At 37.4% G+C, this 20,787-nt stretch overlaps 1 protein-coding gene and 1 long non-coding RNA gene across 3 annotated transcripts in view; one reads left to right on the top strand and one right to left on the bottom strand.

Annotated features, from left to right (window-relative positions):
* Taf3 (TATA-box binding protein associated factor 3) overlaps positions 1-16,348 on the bottom strand; it is a 172,795-nt gene extending 156,447 nt beyond the window's left edge. Inside the window, exons 1-2 of one of the 2 annotated variants that reach the window (XM_015495193.2) lie at positions 15,973-16,348; positions 10,600-10,842 (exon numbers count right to left, since the gene is read on the bottom strand). In XM_015495193.2, the coding sequence (XP_015350679.2) occupies positions 10,600-10,842; positions 15,973-16,138 (409 nt within the window). In that variant the 5' untranslated portion in view covers positions 16,139-16,348. The remainder of the gene's footprint in view (positions 1-10,599; positions 10,843-15,972) is intronic. The other variant, XM_048812652.1, reaches the window with a different exon arrangement.
* Positions 16,298-20,787, top strand: part of LOC125619558 — a 12,668-nt gene continuing 8,178 nt past the window's right edge. Inside the window, exon 1 of the long non-coding RNA XR_007351091.1 lies at positions 16,298-16,509. This is a non-coding gene — a long non-coding RNA (uncharacterized LOC125619558). The remainder of the gene's footprint in view (positions 16,510-20,787) is intronic.

Here is a 20,787-nt window from a genome sequence, read left to right as displayed (position 1 = left end):
AGGTAGAAAGATCCCAAGTTCAAAGCTAGCCTAAGCAACTTAGCCAGACCTTGAGCAATTTAGTGAGACCCTGTCTTAAAAACAAACAAGGGCTGGAGTGGCTCAGTGGTTAAGCATCCCTGGGTTCAACCATCCATGATACCAAACAAAAACAAAAACAAAAGCAAGGATGTAGAGAAAAAGCAGCTTTTACACTGTTGATAGAAATGTAAATTAGCATAGCCATTATAGAAAACTGTTATGGTGTTTTCTCAAAAAATTAAAAATAGGGCTGGGGGTGTGGCTCAAGCGGTAGCGTGCTCGCCTGGCAAGCGTGCGGCCCGGTTCGATCCTCAGCACCACATACAAACAAAGATGTTGTGTCCGCCGAAAACTGAAAAATAAATATTGAAGAATTCTCTCTCTCTCTTAAAAAAAAAATCTTAAAAAAATAAAAAAAAGAAATCTTGTCACCTGCAACAACATGAATAGAATTGGAAACACTATTCTAAGTAAAATCTAAAACAAACTCAAAGAAACACAGTGTAGAATGTCACCAAAAGCTGGCTGGAAAGGAAAGAGGGAACAAAGAGAGGCTTAAAGGGCATAAAGCCTTAATTAGGGGGAGTGTTTTCTTTTCTTCTTTGAGATATAGTGCACAATGTTAATACAGTAAATAATAATGTTTATACATTTCAAAAGCACTGAGAATGTTTACACATTATCATATTATATTGTTATATATATTACATATATTATTACTATACATATACTAATAAATTTCAAATATTCTCACCACAAAAATGGTTTGTGTGGTGATGGATACCTTCTTAACTTGATTCAATTGTTCCACACTGTATTCATAAACCATAACATCACTTTATACTTCATAAATATATACAACTATAATTTGTCAAGTTACAATTTTAAAAATAAAAATTAGGCCAGGGGTATAGCTTAATGGTGGAATGCAAACTTAGCAGGCCCTGTGTTCAATCCCCAGCACCACAAAACTAATAATTAAAATTAGAAAATAAAAAGATCTGGGTGTGGTGGCATACATCTATACACCCAGCTATGCAGGAGGCTAAGGCTAGAGGATCATAAAGATTTCATAATGATATTGTTTAAAAAACTAGTCACTCTCTAAGGACGACAAGGGACCAGTTCGTTGAAAACTAGGTATATAACATGAAGAAAACAGGTACTTATCTTGCTTTTCCTATAAGAATTAGACCACTAAGTTACTAAACAGTGGACTGGTTAAGGATTTTCTTATGAAAGTATTCCAAGTGAAGAATAAAGTAAAAACAAAATGATAGATATCACTATTTCACAACCCCCAATGAATGAAGGGATCACATTACTGAGCATCAACACTGCTAATATCAAAAAAAGTGAAAACCACACATTATTAACTTCTGGATGAACACAACACTACCAATATCATGCCAAAAGTATCAAACCAGAGTCTGATCAAGTCTCAGATTTCACTGCCGATTTTGAGACATACACATTGAACTGCACTGAATACGCAATCAATAAAAAAACAACTGTGGAAAATTCTAGTGTGTCAAATGGCCCAGGTTTTTCAACAAATAAATCATAAGACAAAGAAAGAAACGGGGGCTGGGGGTGGGGAGAAACTTGAAATTAAAAAAGATTTTAAAAAATATGAAACAAAAATGGAGGGAAGGTGAAGAACATAACTTAATGAGTCTAGGGAATACACATTTGACTGATAAAACTCTCAGAGAAAGAAATAATTCCTATTAAGCCAAGAGAGTGGTTATTTTGGAGGGGTGGAGGAGGGCTATGAATGGCGCTGAGCACATGGAAGGACTTCTGAGATAACTGGTAAAGTTCTGTTTCTTAAACTGGGATACAGTTTAAAAGGTATTAAATATTCATTAGATCAGCCAATTAGTTAGATAGTAATTTGTGATCTCAGTGAGCACTGTTGAGAAAAGAATGGTCTGTTGCTACAACAAAATACTTGGAAAAGAAAAGGAGAGGAGCAAAGTTGGATTACAGCAGCAATTCAATAAAATAATAGGCAATGAAGTGAACAGAGTTTTGAGTCTAAGGAGTTTGAAAGTTTCACATGAAAAGATCTAGAAGGATTCACACTCGTTAAAAAGGATTAATCTTGGGAAATGAGAACATGAGGAAAAGAAAGAACCATTCATTTTAAGCTTAATATACTTGGGGAATATATTTTTTTTCAACAAGTATGCATTAATTTTTCTCAAATCTGTAAATGTTCACTTTTTAAAGGGCTTCATAATAAAAACAGAAACTTCTGGCAGAAATGAGGCAAATACCCATGCAAAAGATTTTCAAATAATTTATGTAATATTTCACATTCAAAGTGGGAGAGTATCCCATTCCTTAAGAGTGGGCAATAAATACATAGTGACTTCTTCCAAAGAGTACAGTATGGAAAGAGGGGGAAAGAGTCACTTCAATGAGGAGAAAACTACCTTAGCCAAGTGAACAAGGTCAACTTCAACAGAGACAAATCACATTGATTGACAGGGAATATTAATTATGTCCTTGACATGAGGCTCATACTTCCAGATTAATCATGAGAAAAACACCAAAAAAACTCTAATAGAGGGGCATCTTATAGTATATGTGACCCGTAATCTTCAAAACGGTCAAGGTTAACAAAAACCAGAAAGTCTGAAAAACTATATTTTGAACGGGATCCAAGAACACAAAAAGGACATTATGTAAAAACTAAGGATAGGTGGATAATATATGGACTTTTATTAAAAATAATATATCAATATTGGTTCATTAATTATAACAAATACATCACACTCATGTAAGGTATTAATAATATTATACTCCGAGTACAGAATATAAAGAAACTGTACTACTGTCTCACTCTTTCTGTAGATCTAAAAACTGTTATAAAAATCCTTTTATTTTTATTTTTTTAAATAAAAGCCTTAAAGGTAATAACAATATTGTATTTTTACCAAGTTTAAGTCAAGGTTGTTAAGTTTCCTGCAATAAGTAAAACATGATTTCTATTTCTGTGATTTCTTTCTCAAGCAAGTATTTTAAAGCAATCAACAGACCACCAGAGAGACCCTCAATGACCAGGGCCTACCGACCATACTTTGAGAACCAAACAATGGCTTTGACATAGTATGCTATTTTCAGACATTCTTCAGCACAATATAATAGGAAGCAAAAAATAAATAAATAAACAAAAAAGAGGTACTGGTGTGAATCTGAAAAGATGTATGGAAAGCTGGTTCTTCACATTGGGTACCAGCCATGAGAACTCTTAACAGTGCAAGCAACAAATACATGTATAAAATATTTGTGAAAGGTCTCATTTCTAAACATATAATAGGATACAGTAGGCAAGAACTTCTTCTAATCATCTCCTACTCTATTCTCTTCACATTGCTGATAATCAAACAGCTCCTTGAACAGCTATACCTGCTCAGTTGTTTAGTGGTCCCCTGACTCATAAGTATGTGATGTCAACACTGTTTTACATTTATATTTATTGTAAAGTGCCTTGAGAAAAATATATTTCAACTCACAGGCTAATTTCCTTAAGAGTAAGGATGGAAAAATGGGAAAAGCATTAACATTCACCGTTAAGTGTTTTGTGTATTTAAATAAATGTCTTACAAAATCTCTCTCTTTATCCTCCCCAGTGTCTACAATATTATAGATGATAAAGTCAGAAAAATAGAATTACTTGGGAAAACCAGAAACTCAATAACAAGTTGAGTCACATGTGAATGACTCTATGAGGTCCAGGTCTTTCTGCCACAGCATGCTGCCTCTCCAGGCCTCTGTTCCTGCATACTCACCACAGCACTTAGAGGGCTGAGCACACTTTTTTTTTTTGACATGAATCAACTTGAATGATTGATAAGAAGGTAGTCCCAAGACAGTACTCTACTAATAATATTTTATGAGCAAATCTGGCCCTGCCTGTGACCCGTAAGGAAATAAAAGGAAAATAAAGAACTTGGTGAACCATGTCATTGTCAAAGTTGTTCACCTCTGTACATATCACCCTTTGCACCACTGATCAGAATACTAGGAGCTTTCTAACATGCTGTACCCATAAAAAAAAAATTCAGATTGTAAATGATTTATTAAGTTGACTTGTGTGGTTATATTAAAAAATGGTAACCACAAGGTTGCATTTTATATCTTTTCCCCAAGAATAGGGAAAAGGTTTTGATAAGCATCTTATTGTACTGCCTGCCACTTACTGTATCTTTCTAAACCACATGCGTATCTTATGAATCAGCAATATTTTTGCTCCTTAGATCATCCATAAGTGTTAGCTGAAATAACAAAATCAGACTGAGTAGGGTGGCACTCATCTGTAGCCCCAGAACTCAGGAGGTTGAGGAGAGAGGATCATTTGAGCCAGGAGTTTGAGACCTGTCTGGGCAACATAAGACCCCATTTTACAAATAGACAATGAAAAGAGAAGAGAGGAGGAAAGGGAGAGAAAAAAGGAGAAAGGGAAGAGACAGAGAGAAAGGAAGGAAAGAAAACAGTGTTCTCAAGCTTATAGTATTCCTCCTTTAAAATAATTACAGTGTATACTGCATAAAAACTTTATTATTTTTTGAAATCCAGAGTTGCTCTACCATAGAACTATTAACCCAGTCCTTTTTATTTTTTTATTTTGTATTTTGAGACAGGGTCTCACAAAGTTGCCCAGGCTGACCTTGAACTTGAATCCTCTTACCTCAGCCAAACTGGTGGGATTGCAGGTATGCACCAGTATGTCTGACAACATAAAAATCTAGATAAGATTCTTCTTTTGCTGCAAATAATACAAAAAATAAACTCCTAAATTTACTGTAGTATAATAATTTCAGCCCACAAGTCTATATCTAAAATCTTAAACTTTTGTTTCTCACATTCACTCACTATCCAACATAATAGTTACATTATCTCGGCAGCATTTAAATGTGATAACCCTAACCTTATGAGAATTTTATTGTGTAATACTTGCATGCTATGAAAGTAAAACAAGAAAAGCCAAGTGATTATGAGTAAATTATTATCTAAGAGTTTTCTTTGGTTTTGGATGGTCAGTTTGATAGGGTTTAATACAGTATTAAAAATACTTACATAACTCTGTTAGTAAACAAGTGCAGGTTATGCATGGACCAATGATGAATGTATGCACGAAACAAGGACTAAGATTAATCTAGGAGCTGGGGTTATACCTCGGTGGCAGAATATGTGTTTATCATGCATGAAACTCTGGGGTTCAATCCTCAGTGCCAAAAAACAACAAGAATTAATCCAATGTTGTCCATCTAAGTCCAATTCTGTGTGTGTGTGTGTGTGTGTGTGTGCATGGATGCGCACATACTTGTGCATGCATTTGCACACATGCACAATGGGGACTGAACCCAGGGCCTTGTGCTTCTTAGGCAAGTGCTCTACTATTGGGCTATACCCCCACCCATGAGTGCAGGTTTTTTTAAGAAGCCAGGGGAAAAAAAAAAAAAAGCACCCAGAACCCCAAATATTAACAATGTAACTATTAAATAGTAGATCGAAAGATAAGCAAACCACAAAATAGATTTAGAAGGCTCCAAAAGGCACACAGAATGTGAATTAAAATTTTTAACATGAAGAAGGCAAAGTTCTGAATCATGTCATTTGATGACACACAGAAGTCTTAGTTGTTAAACTAGACACACCCAAGCGTGCGCGCGAGCGCACACAAACACACGTGTATATATATAATTTATTTATTTATTTTTATGTAGTGCTGAGGATTAAACCTAGTGCCTTGCATGTGCTAGGCAAGAGCTCTACCACTGAACCACAACCTCTGCCCTAATTCACTGATACAAAATCCATGATGTCATGCCATTCTAAGAATCACTGATGTGCCAATTACTTATTAGTATCTTTTCTTAAATTTCTTCTACTATGCTTCAACTTTCTTCTTAGCATTCGATTTCATCTCTTCTTAGCAAAATTACAGATATTGGGTACTAATAAGTGGCCTTCCAGCAAAAATATTCAGAGCCATACAAGATTAAATCTCAAAGTACAACAGGATGTATCACTAGACTGATAACTTAGCACTCCTTTTATTAAGAGATACAGAATGCTTAATAAATCATATTTAACAGCAGCAACAAAGAAGGAAATTCCAAGACCACTTGACATTCATGGCCTTCTAGAAGAGAAAAAATTAGTCATTTTCAATCCACCTACTACCATACCTCTGCTCAAGAAATCCTCCTTTGATAATACTGGTTTTTAAATGCATTCATTACATTTTAATTTTATTTTGTTGCTGTTGTTATTGTTGTTATTGCAGTACTGGGGATTGAAACCAGGGCCTTATGCATATATGGCAAGTGCTCTACCACTGAGCTACATCCCCAGCCCTTGTCACATTTTTAAAGTAAATAAATTTCAATTTAAAGAAGTTGTAAAAAAAGTAGGTTTCTAAGATCAAAACATTAAGTAGTAGGGGGTTTTAAAAGAACAACTTTACATAGGAGAATTTAAACAGTAAGATTTTCTCAAAGATAACAGTAACAGAGGCTATAAATACAAATAAATTCAGAGAGTAAGCAGAATTTTAAGCAGTTACTAAAGGTAGTTGGGGATGACTTAGGAGTATCTTAGATTTCCAATAGGACTGAATAGGAGAAGCAAGGAATTTCAGTAAGCAGGAACCACAGTGTCTAACTCAATTCAAGAACATTTGTTGAGGGGTACTATTCCTGGCTTCAGTCAAAAACCTAAAGTGGAGAAATCTAAGGTATTGAGAAGCATCTATTTCCCAAGAGCTTAAGCCAGAAAACTACAGTAATATTCCAAAAGGTATAGTGAGCTCTTTCTGTATCTCCCATGGCTATTAACAAGCATGGGTAAGCTTCACTTTCAGTAGACTGAATTACAGCACTAGTACTATTCAGTCCAGTTCACTGAGCCTAAGATGCAACAATCCACAACAAAGCTCTACAATTTAGGTCCAATATTTTCCCAGTTTCTCAGATGAGGCAACATGGACACATAGACTGTAAAACAACTTTAAGCAAATTTAAATCAAATCAATGAAACAAATTTAGGTAACACTTCAAAATGCTGGTTAAGTGGAACAAGAAATTGTAAAAAATGAATTGCAAGACACTGCAACCTTTGGGCATTGCTGGTAGAAAGGTAAAATGGTGCAGCTGCTGTGGAGAACTCTACAGTGGTTCCCTGAAAATTAGATATGGGGCTAGGGGTGCAGTTCAATGGTAGAGCATGTGCTTAGTATGCACAAGGTACTGGGTTTAATTCCCAGGACCAAAACAAACAAAAAAATTAGATGTAGAATCACTATGTGATCTAACAACTCAAAAGAATTGGAAGCAGGAATGTGAACAGATATTTGTACACCAATACTCATAGCAGCATTATTCCACAAAAGCCAAAAGGTAGAATCAAACAATGTCCATCAACAGATGACTATATAAATAAATGTGGAATATATTTATATCATAGTATGATTCTGCCTTAAAAAGGTAGAACATTCTGATACATGAGCCCTGAAGATGTGCTGCTAAGGGAAATAAACCAGTCACAAAAAGAAAAATACTTCAGGGCATGATGGTACATGCCTATAAGCCCAGAAACTCAGAAGGTTGAAGCAGGAGGATCTCAAATTCCAGGCTAGCACGGGCAACTTAACAAGACCCTGTCTCAAAATGCAAAATAAAACATAAGAAGACCAGNAAAAAAAAAAAAAAAAAAAAAAAAGAGAGAGAGAGAGAAAGAGAAAGAAAGAAAGATTGACTTATAGAGACAGAAAATAAACGACAGTTTCCAGGGCCTGAGAAAAGTTGGGAATGGGGATTTATGTTGAAGGGGGACAGTTTGAGTAGATAAAAAGTTTTGAAGGTAGATGAAGGTAATGATTGCAACAAGAATGTGAATGTACTTAATGTCACAGAATGATACAACTGAAAATTGTTAAAATGGTCAGTTTTATATTTTATCACAATAAAAAAGTCATAAGTAAGATTTATTTCTGTTATCATTTACATTAATGAAGTAAACATGTGATTCTAGAATTTTTAAAATGGAAAGAAATTGCAACTTTTTCATTTTTTTTTAATAAAAAGATATACATACACATACAATATAAGTTGGAGACCACAAATTACTTAGGTAACTCTTTTAGAAGCTAAGTGAACTTAATGATCAACATGATGAAAAATCATGCAGGAAGAACTGAACTGTGCAATGGGATTGACCACTAACACTGATTACTACCTATTACTATATTTTGGGGAAATTGTTGAGATTCTATGCCAATTTTTTTTTTTTTTTTTTGCAAAAAAGTGGGTGTATCATTATGTGGAGCTGTTCTTTTTTTTTAATGTGCTGGTATTATTTAAACATCATTTATTACTAAACTGTCTTTTGTGCAAGATTAGGATGCACTTAATACTTGTGAACATCCATTAATGCAGCGATGATGATTATACAGTGTCATACAATATTTTATATTCAACAATTCTGACAAAACAATAAACATTTATACCCATCAAAAAAAAGAGATTAGTCTGTATAGTATCAGTGAATATTCACAACTCATTAGTTGTTCCTAGTATACAACAATGGCATTCAATTTACATTACTAATAAAACACCAAAGATTTTCTTCACAAAACTACAAAAAAAAACAGTCCTAAAATTCATTTGGAAAAACAAAAGACCCAGAAGAGTCAAAATAATTTTAAGCCAAAAAAACAATGCTGGAAGCATCACAATACCTGATTTCAAATTACACTACACAGCTATAGTAACAAAAACTGCATAATACTGGCATAAAAATACATACATAGACCAATAGTACAGAACAGAAGACACAGAGACAAACACTCACAGATACAGTCATTTGATCCTGACAAAGATGCCAAAAACATATTGGAAAAAAAGACAATCCTTTTAACAAATACTGCTGGGAAAACTGGTTATCCAAATGTAGAAGAATGAGACTAGATCCTTATCTCTCCACCCTGCACAAAAGTCAACTCACAATGGATCAAAGACCTAGACCATAGAAACTATGCAACTCCTAGAAGAAAACAGGGTCAACACTCCAACATACAAGTGCAGGCAAGGGCTTTCTCAATAGGACTCCTAGAGCTCAGGAATAATATCAAGAATTAATAAATGGAATGGTATCAAGTTAAAAAGCTTCTGCACAGCAAAAGAAACAATAAAGAATGTGAAGAGAAAACCTTCAGAATGGGAGAAAATATTTGCTAGCTATTCTTCTGACAGAGAATTAATATCCAGGATACATAAAGAACTAAAAAAAATTAACACTGAAGAAAAAATAACCCAATTAATAAATGGGCAAATGAACTAAATGGACACTTCTCAAAATAAAAAATACAAATGGCCAACAAATATAGGAAAAAATGTTTACTCTTAGAAATCAGGAAGATGCAAATAAAAACTACACTGACTTCATCTCACTCCAGTCAGAATAGCAGCTATAAAGAATGCAAACAATAACAAATACTAAAGAGGATGTGGAGAAAAAGCAACACTTTTACACTGCTAATAGGATAATAAATTGGTACAACTACTATGGAAATTAGTATGGAGGTTCCTCAAAAGACTAGGAATGGAATAACCATATGATCCAGCTACACCACTCCTCGACATTTATCCTAAAGAATTAATTGATACATTATAGTGACACATGCATGCCCATGTTTGTAGAAGCTCAATTCACAACACCAAACTATGGTACCAGCCTAGGGATCCATCAGTGGATGAATAGGTAAAGAAAATATGGTATATATACACAATGATGTTTTATTCAGCTATAAAGAAGAATGAAATTATGCCATTTTCAGAAAAATGAAAGGAATGTGAAACATTATGCTAAGTGAAATAAGCCAAATTCAAAATCAAGATTGTATGTTTTCTTCCATATGTGGAAGCTTAGAAGGAAAAAGGAAAAGAAAGTTGCAGGTGTGGGTCTCATGAAAATTGAAGGCAGATCAGTAGAGTGAATAGAACAAATGGCCAGGGGACAAGAGGGAGGGAAAGAGGAAACATTGGGGAATGATTCTGGCCAAATTATATTGTTACATTGTGTGTATCTACAAATAAGTAACAACAAATATTGCCATTATATATAATTATAATACACCAATAAAAATATGGAAAAAATAATAAGGGGGTAGGAAAAGAGCTATACCAATTTTTCTTTTTGTTTTAAAGGTTCTCTAATTTACTTAACATTCCATTCTCAATTTAAACGTCTATTGAAAGTCCCTCTGTGGTCAAATTTTTTCTCCCCTACTTAATATTTACAAAGGCGAAAGATAACTCATTAGACATAACCTTGATTATACCAATGCTCTAAGTAAAAGCGCCAGGGGCCAGGGGGAAGGAAAGAGAAAACTTGGGATGCCAAGTGCCATGTTTGTTAGTTTAAGGGTTAGAATAAGTTATAAATAAATGCTAAAATATTTTGATTGCATTTTTAGAATTTATATGTAGCATAGCATATAAAGTTAAAAAGATTAAAAATTCATTAATATAGTCACTAATATATAAGGAACAAACAACCACAAACCTTCTTGAGAAGATACAATGGGTGGCATGTAATCAGGAATGTATTCTTTTCTTTCCTCTGCATCTTTACTTCCAGGTTGAGGAAACTGAAGTACATTGTTCTTGCTAACAGGAAATGAAGGGATTTGATGTGGGAAAGTAACAGGTTCAATATTATGAATATAGTCTTCTAGTTCATGTAGACTAACTCCCATGAGTTGGAAAGCTTCACCAACATCATCCAAAATAGGATCTGTTCGACCATCTGAAACAGAGTAAAAAGCAAATCAAATTAGTTTTTTTAAACTACATGAACATTTCTAAAAATATTAATAAAAATGTATTAAGTACATATATAGCTCAGAGTCAAATATATTAAGTATTTAAAACCTAATTACTGGAAAAAACTTAATAGATTTTTAAACAAAACATTACATAATTTAAATAATAAAAAGCTGATTCTTACAAAGTGAATTTTAAATGTAATTTAACAACCAAAGCATTACAGAAAATTATACAAATAGCAGACAACAAACATAAAAAGTAATTTACAAACTGAGTGTGGCAGTATATGCCTAAAATCCCAGAAACTCAGGAGGCTGAGCGGAAAGATGGCAAGTTCCCAACCTCAATAATTTAGCAAGAGCCTCAGCAACTTAGCAAGATCCTGTCTCAAAATAAAAAGGACTGGGGATGTACTCAGTGATAAAGTACCTCTGGATTCAATCCCCAATATGTAAAAAAAAAAAAAAAAAAGTAATTTATTAAGGCCAGAGATGTAGCTCAATGGTAGAGTGCTTGCCTGGCATATGCAAGACCCAGGTTTGATTCTCAATACCACAAGAAAAAAAGAAAAGTAATTTACAGATGGTTGAAAGCGTCTAGAACAGTGGCTGACACAAAGTCAATGTCCAATAAATATTGCTATTATTATTTTTATCATGAAATAGCTAATATGCTATGTTGACTAAGCAAATGCCTATAACATTTTCTCTGTTATTCACTGATGCATCTCTGGATCCTAAAACAGTGGCTGGTACATGATAGGTAATCAATAAATATGTGTTGAATTAAATCACTGAAATTTTTTATTTTATTGGGGGAAAAGTACTGAGCTACATCCTCAGCCCTTATTATTTATTTATTTTTTAATTTTGAGACAGGGTCTTGCTAAGCTGCTGAAGCTGGCCTCGAATTTATGATCACCCTCCTGAGTTGCTGGGATTATAGGTATGCACCGCCGTGCCCAGTTCAATTTTTTAAGTCCAAGAATATTTATAAGGAAGGATTTAGATCATAAAGGTAATTTATATATAAATTTTCAAGTGTAAGTCAAAGACATTACATAAAATGGATAGGAACAAAAAGATAAAAGTTAGATAATAGTTTCTTTACAAAAGCAGTTTTTTCCTATGCCAATAGCAGAACTTTTTTCCTACCTTAGCAGAACTGAAGGTTCCTAATTCTTTTAAAACTTCTAGGAAAATTCCAGTTCTCAATTTCCAAAGACCCCAAAGAATATTTTTACCTGAGATCTTTTATGAATACCTCAGACTCAATATATCCGAGATTAAATCACACTGTAAAGTGGAAAAGAAGAATCAAAATTTGGCAAGAAGTAGACAAACATGTGCTCACAGGACACAGGAAAGTCTGAAAAGACATCCAGTCGAGGGTTAACAACTCAAAAAGGTAGAAGCTGCAGCAAGAGGAATAGTATGGTTGAAATAGAAGACTTACTTCTTTTTTTTTTTTTGGTACTAGCGATTGAACTCAGGGGAATTCAACCACCGAGCCACATCCTCAGCCCTATTTTATATTTTACTTGGAGACAGGATTTCACTGAGTTGCTTAGCACCTCGCCATTGCTGAAGCTGGCTTTGAACTTGAAACCTTCCCGTCTCAACCTCCCGGGCCACTGCGATTACAAGGGTGAGCCATTGTGCCCAGCAGAAGAGTTATTTCTAAATTCAAACACCTGAAGTCTGAATTTTTCTACAATATTGGTTACTTTTGTCATGTGTAAAAAATAAAATACAAATATCATTATTGTTACTGAACATAGACATGTACTTCACTTCCTTATTAAAGTCATTATTACTCTCAATCAAAAAATAGAATCACAAATTCCTCCACATGCTATGCAGCCTCAATTCAAGAACTTCTGGTGTTTCCCTCTCCCCACCCTTCTTCTTGCCATAGATGTCAGATTTTTATCCTTGGGTATACATTCCAGATTCTTGGTAGATGCTAAAGCCTCATATAATACTGAATACCATATATACTACGTTCTCCTATACATACATACCTATGATAAAGTTTAATTTGTATATTAGGCATTAAAAGAGGTTAAACAATAACTAATTATAAAATAAAACAATTATAACTAGATAGTCTGATAAAAGTTATTTAAAACTTACAAATTGTTATTTCTAGAATATTCCACTTAATATTTTCAGACCCTGAGTACCTAAAATCACAAAAAGTAAAAATACAGATAAGGGGAGCACTGCTATATCTTCAAATTCTGCCCATCTGAATATCTTCTGCACTTCATCTCTAGTATGATTCTGTTAAAATATCACTTTTAACACAGTACCCCCCCTCCAATTTAAAGTATGCAACATTTTCTACCATGTTTTACTTCTCTTATAAAGCTTTTAAGTCCCTCTATAACCCGATTTCACTCTTTTGGCTATTTTCCCTGAATATTCTCCAAATGACTAGCTGCATATGTCAAGCTGGTCACCTTATTGGGTACTGTTATTAATCTCACTTGTACATCTTATTTTATGCTATTCTCCAACCCAGAATTCTCTGTACCTTTATATAACCACACATAGCTCAACTCAAATTTCATCTTTTCTGTGAACCCATAGCCCACAAACACCTCTACTTTCTCCTACTCCTTTTGCATTTACTGCCTATACTATGCAATAATTGAGAGTACTAGTATTGAAGTCATTTTTTAAAATTTAGCATTTGCTTTCGCTGCCTGTACACATATTTCACACATAACATAATACATTAAAAAAAATCTGCTCCTGAATACTTGGAGAAACTGTCACCTTAGGAAAATTTAAAAATTATTTATTGAATTAATAACTTCCACTTCTTGCTTTAACTTGAGAACTTTTTATTTTTTAAGGAAGATGTACTATCAGTTTGTTTCCGTTGACATGTTAGAGATTGTGCCTTGTAATCTGTTCCCACACAAAGCACAAGGCTTAGTTCATAGTAGTAGTCAATCAATGTTTGTCAAAAAAAAAGATTTAAAGTAAGGTAGAATACAAGATTGCCCAGTGGTAACTTAAGGTTACAAATTCTATTTTAAATAAGGATAATAATGAAAAAAGAACCTAAAAATGTCTGTCTAGTACATATATCTGAATTAGCATTTTTAAAGTCAACAAACCACAATGGGGAATAATGAGCCTGATAATCACATTCTCACTAAAATGAAGAAAACTGACTAGAAAAAAAATGGATAATTAGGAATAAGGTTCATATTACAGTGTTACAATGATCCTCAATGACTTTGGAATCCCTAATAACATGAAGTGCCCCGCATATTCTAGTTCTGTATATAAATTACAAAACGTAACTATGTATTCAGGGAATATTTTGAGTACCTAAAAGTATAACATCTGTCCTTATATAGCAAACTTGGTAGCAAAAATACAATCTGGATCTGCCCCAATGGTAACTGTATACTCAAGGATCATTGAGGGGGTCCTGAAAGGAAAGAAGTGAAGGTCAGGAGAGTATCTACTGGTATTATACTTACAAGACAACAATGAATGTTTGCAGTTCCCAGTTTAGAAGTATTGGTGAAATCAAGCATTCAAAAAAATAAAAATTTTACAAATTCAAAAGGTGAAATCCACAATAGCTATTATGATAGTGAAGCATTCATTCATTAATTTATTCCACAAATATTTTCTGGGTGCCTATTATATATTGGCAGTATACTAGGTTACAGAATACAAATACAATCAATTTGTTTCTGGAGAAGGGGAGACATACTCAGACATTTACAAGACAAGAGTTTAAATAAACTCAACAGAAATATGTACAGGATTATGAGAGCAGATAACATAAGTTTCCTAGAAAAGTGATAAGCGAACCTTAAAATCTCAGTAGTATTATTGATGGACCAGGGTGCGAAGGACGCTCTAGCAAAACAACATGCATAAAAGAGTGGATAGCTTAAAATGTTTCAGAAAAGGCAGGTAGCTCAGCATGGTTGCAGATTAGTATGGCAGGGTGGCAGAAGATAAGAGAAATGTTGGCTCTCAAAAAGTACTATGTGATATTAGGAGTTTAGATTTTTAACCTGTAATTAGTGGAGTGCAACTTTAGTATTTATAAGAAGAATGATAGTATCAGATTTGTGTTATAGACAGATTACTTTGGCAGCACCACGGAAATAAGAATCAATCTTGGGGCCTCAGAAGTACAGCATATCTATAGGTATCAATTGTTTAATGGTAACAAAATATTCATTGAAACACTTCATCTAGTTCTCCAATTTGCCACGTTAATAATCATAACCTGATATGTAAATGAGTGCTCCTCCAACAGATGTATTCATATGCATGCTTCACACATCAACAAAATGATTCCAAAATAATAAATGACACTAGCTCCAGATACTTCCAGACATTCACTTAAAATACATAAATACTGTATTCCAGATTACCTTGAGAAGCTCTCAAATAACCTATGATCCCTCTACCACACTTTGATAATCACTGACATAGAAACAGAAAGGAGAAAGCCAATGGATCACTGAGCTATAAAAGTTAATCTAATTAGAGAAAAGACAAAGTCGGCCTCGGGAAGTAATAAGTGGAGATGTTGTCTGTGAAAGGGACATATACAGAAAGAAGAGGCAGTGTCCCTAACGTAGAAGAGCTGTCAACGAGTCTGTGTAGTTAGGAGCTCAAGAATGGCCAGTCTTGTAAGAAACGGCCGGTAGACGGAGCGCCTGTGACAACTAGTTGTAGTAGTTTGCGGGCAAAGGAGGAAAAGGACCAAGGTAAGAGGTGGTGTAGGGCATTCTGGGGATGGTTCTACTCACAGCAAACAGGAGACAATGAGAAAGAGCGAGGCACACTTCAGAGCCGAGCAAGGTAAGGGGTGTGGAGCTGGGAGCGGAGACCGGCTCCCCGGCTGGTGGCGGGAAGTTAGCGGATGAGGAAGAGACACCCAAGGGATGACTTGAGTTTGCAGGGACGGGGGAAGCCCAGGGGCATCGGAGGCCGAGAAGGTGGCACATCTCGGGGCCGCGTGCAGAACGCGAACCCCGGGGACGCCGAGAGAGGGACGGGGAGGCTGAGGTGTCACTCGTGACTTGCCGGGGCAGCCCTCCCGCACCCAGCCCGGTACTCACAGAGTTCAGAGTACCGATGGCAGCCCCGGCCCAGCTGCTGCAGATATCGCTGCAGCACGTCCGTGAGGAGGTGGCAGGCGCTGAGCTGCACCGAATCCCAGCCCAGCGCCTGGCAGATCTGCGCCACCGAGACCCTCAACAACGACCTGGAGTAACTCTCGCACATCCCGCTGCGTGGACACCACCGCAGCCCTTGCTGCCACTTCTCTCCAGCCCCGCCGCCTGACCTTAGCAGAGCCCCCGATTCATTCTCTGGGGCTCCCGCGGCGGGGAAATCGTCCCCCCGACCCCCGGCGACCACCTCAAAGCCCCAGCAGCACGGAGCGCGCCAGCCTGAGAGCCGCCATTTTGGACTCGCTCCGCCTCCCGCTGGACGGCCGCCGGGGCTAGGCAGTACGAGATGAATGCCGGTAGCGCCGATGAGAAAGCTCCGCCCCGTGGGAGCAACGCGATGGGCTCGTTATCGACTCTCGGGCCTGAAAGTGGGCCGGAAGCGGACGTGTTGAGAGAAGGTGGAGGATGCACCCGGGACAGCAGGTGTTGAGGGGTTTCTGGGGGTCTGGCTAGGAGGAAGAGGGAATGTTGGTGTTCTAAGGGGCAAGGGAGGGAGCTGGTATAGGACGTTGGAATGTTAGACATTTGATACTCGTGGTGTTTATATTAGAGAATTCAGTGTTAAAAGTTAGGGACGTGGGAATTTCAGGTGCTGCCCATACGCAGATCTAATCTGGTCTTGCCTTTGCTAAAACATAAAATAAATACAAGTGCTGCTTGCCATTGTGCGGTTTGAATAAAGTATATACTGTTCAGCACGCTCCGTGCCCAACTAATGGGGACGCCACAAAAGCAGTGACAAGCAATATTTTATTATTATTTCTTCTTTTTTAAAATGGAATCTCATCCCTACCTAAAACTCCTGCCCTCATTCACCTCATTGTGATCCCAACTCTGTTCCAATACAGCTTCCCAGCTACACGCACGCAAAAACAGGTGGGCTGCTAGTGGGCGGGGGTTTGCCAGTTTGAGGATCCCCAGACTCTGACCTACCTAGGGTATAGGTAGGTTTCCTACAAAGGACAAACCAGTACCATAAATGCATGATGTAGGCAGTGTGCTGGGAATGGTTGCCCCCAGAGCCTTCTTCGAGGCCCAGCTGAGTAATTGCTGGATCATTCCAAGATGCTGGAAATGGGGGTGTTGAAATAAATAGCTTGGTTTTTAAATATTGAAAACAAAAATTTTGTTTTATTTTGAATTGGGGTTTCTCTATATTGTCCAGGCTATCCTCAAACACTTAGGCACAAATGATCCTCAGCCTCCGCTGCCTAAGTACCTGGAACTTCTTACAGCAGGTGCCCACCAACAGGCCCAGCCTATTTAGGATGCAGTTTAAAGTGTTAATTTGCCAGCCAAACTAATCCCAGAGCTAAACTGGATTTAGCCTGTGAGTAGCCAGTTTGTAATGGCTGATCTACTTGGTTTCTTAAATATGCCCTTCAATATCACACAATATTTAGTATGAGTTTATGTAGCTTCCCTCAATAAATTGTTTCTGAATAGTTCCATATAGCTTCTACAAGGAACTATTCCAGAACCTTGAACATAATGGATATCCAAGTTTTTATTTGTTTATTATTTTATTTATTTATTTGGTACTGGGGATTAAACCCAGAGGTGCTTTACCACTGAGCTATATCCCCAGTCCTTTTTATTTTTTTTATTTTGAGCAAGGGTCTTACAAAGTTGCTGAAACTGGCCTCAACTTTGATTTCCCTGCCTCAGCCTCTTGAGTCATTGAGATTACAGGCATGCCCCCACCACACCCAGCAATATTTCAGTTTTCAAGTCTTGAGAACCCAGAAGTTCTGAAAACATGGTACTTTATTCAAATGACAATCTTCATAGAAGGAGCAAGGTATGAGGTAGCATAATGTTGACCTTAAACTCCACCATTCACACTTCTGTCCCCAAGATTGTCAGGATGTCAAATCTTTGGGATGCTTTTCAGTCCTAGCCTTACTTGACCATTTTGTAGTTATTTGATAATGCTGAACAATTCCTTAATTTTGAAACTAACTATAAACACAGGTATACACTTCATCTAGATTCACCAGTTAACATTTTTGCCACAATTAGTTTATATTTTTGTACTTATATGTACAAAAGTTTTTCCCCAGAAAAAATTGAAAGTAAGTCACAAACTTCAGGACACTTAACCCTGAAATATTTCAGCATGTATTTCCCCCAAAACAAGCATAGTCCCCTGTATGACCATATGTATGATTCCATGCAGCACATTTGGTTCTCCAGGAAGCCAACTCAGAGAGGTAAGCCTGGGTATGTCTAAGAGTGCTCTGGCATCACCTGTGGGAGGGAAGGGATGGAAGCAGAACTGCCTTGTGTTGTCAGGAAGATCTTAGCCAGTCCTAGAGTGAGTGCTGAAGCTTAGGTGACCCTTCAGAGTTGTCTTGAGTCAGGACAAGTACCTTAATATTCCCATGTTGATAGATTACTGTGTGAGGGAAAAGAGTTTGTGATCTGAGGCCAAGTTGCTGATGGAACTGAGTCTGTTCCAAGGGAGGTTGAAATCCTTCAGACCTGAGGATGCTGAGCAAGTCATGATGATGTTCACCACAATCTTCCCTCAGGTCCACTTCCTGGTATAAATCTGGGAACTCCTCCTCCAGGATTGGGGTGGGGCTTTTGGGGAAACTGTTAAAGTGGAAGGTTGGGAGATGAGTTACAGCCTGGGAGATGAGTTACAGCCCGTACTGCTACAGATAGGCCTTAATTGATACTCATGGCTTTTCCCTCTACCCTTCATTCTAGATTTCTCTCACTTCTGGTCTCAGTGGCTTAGCTGAGCATAACCCAGACCTTCATGTGTAGGTGTTCCATGGTTTCGATGTCCTTTTCAAACTGTGGCAGCTAAACTTGTCAATATACCTTCAAAGTTGAAGAGTCCCAAAAGGCACACAGACACACCCCTTGCATGCCAAACATTCCTCCTTGGCCTCCTGTAGTATAAAAGCAGCTGAGTGTTTCTGCTATCTCTTGGCTAAGGTACCCAAGAAACAACTGTAACTAACATTTCAACAGGACTGCTGCTGTGTTCCCTGGGAAAAGCATTGTCCCTTTTGGAAACAGCAAGAACAGGAACAATTTCCCAAGTTGCAAGAACAGGAACAATTTCCCAAGTTGCAAGAACAGGAACAATTTCCCAAGTAGGTCACTTTGAAACTCCAGCTTCTGCCCCTGTCATCTCCTTGTTGAGATACCCACACCACAGAAAAGTCATTGACTTAAAGTGCACACAGCATCCTGGAGGATTGTAGCCCACCTCGTGAGGTACTGCCTGTGGGCTGCTGCTTTAGTTGTGCCTGCAAAATAACACTCCATTGCACTACCAGGCCCATAGCTTTTGTGGTGCAGTATGACATCACCAGTGGACTTCATTGCCTTGTGTCTACTCTCACACCTCCTTTGTTATAAAATGGGTCCCTTGGGCTGATGTAGCATGAGATGAGACACCATTAGTCAGATACTCTGAGCAGGAAAGGCACATCCAAACTCAGAATATGTGTCTGTTTCTTACTGAAACAAATGGCTGCTTTTTCCAGGATCAAACAGGCCCTGTATGGTCAACTTGGTCTTCTTGGAAAGTATTAAAGAATGAGGGGGGGGGGGATTCTGTAGCACAATGCCACAAGTAGGGTGGCTTAAACAACATGTACCTCACAGTTCTAGAGGCTGGCAGTCCGAGATCAAGGTGCTGGTAGGTTTGGTTCCTCTAAGGCCTTCCCCTTTGGTAGAGGGCTACCTTTTCAGTGGCTCATGAGGCCTTTTCTCTGTGTTCACACCTCTCATATCTGTTCTTCTTATAAGACAACTAATCCATTAGGTCAGGTCTCCACCCTTATGACTTTACTTAACTTTATCTCTTTAAAAGCCTTAACTCTAAATATAGTCAAGTTCTGAGGTGCAGCTGGGATTACACATTTGGGGGTACATAGTGCGCTTTATCAAAGAGAGTCACTAGGCCTCTAAAAATGTTACTAAGGTAGTGGACCCCTAAATCCTTTTTTTTTTTAAATAATGTTTTTAAATTATTATTTTATGTGGTGGTGAGGATCGAACTCAGGGCCTCAAACATGCTAGGTGAACACTCTACCACTGAGCCATTGCCCCAGCGCCCCCCTGAATCTTTATCATAGAGTTTCTCTCCCACCCTCTGAAACACATGCTTTTTATTGTAGCCTTTAAAGTACTAGCCACTTCTTATTTTTCTAGTATGATTAACATGATCATGTCAGTGAAGACAGATGATGTTTTATGCTCATCCAACCAACAGAAAACCCATTGACTATATGATGACAGAGGGTAGGGGAATTAACACAGATCCAAGGCAAGACCAAAAGGCATCTGCTCAGCCCCTCAACTCTCATACATCTTGCCCCACAGGTCAAGAACCACCATGGGTGGTTGTGCCAACACCCCATACATCTGTTCCATTCAGAAATCAGGGAATTGGCCACTGAGTGGGTCCTTAAACCCAGGAGATCCAGTGTGAGCTGGGTTTGGGCCAAGATTCCAGGGATTGTTTGACTTCAAATGTCCCCATTATAAGAGAGGGGCAGGTGGGGTCCACAAAGACTCTGCATAGCCTAATTTCATTCTTACCTTAACCCCTCTATTCAGCAGACTGCAGAACATGTGGGTACTCCCTCCAGTGGTTGGTGACCTGAGTAAATGGCTGCCAGTTCTTTGGGCAAGGTGTCGGGAAATCATTTGTTACCTTATCCATTTGGTGTTGCA

This window comes from Marmota marmota, unplaced genomic scaffold (genome assembly GCF_001458135.2).
Source record: "Marmota marmota marmota unplaced genomic scaffold, marMar, whole genome shotgun sequence".
Taxonomy (NCBI): Eukaryota; Metazoa; Chordata; class Mammalia; order Rodentia; family Sciuridae; genus Marmota; species Marmota marmota.
This window is presented reverse-complemented; position numbering and strand designations above follow the sequence as displayed.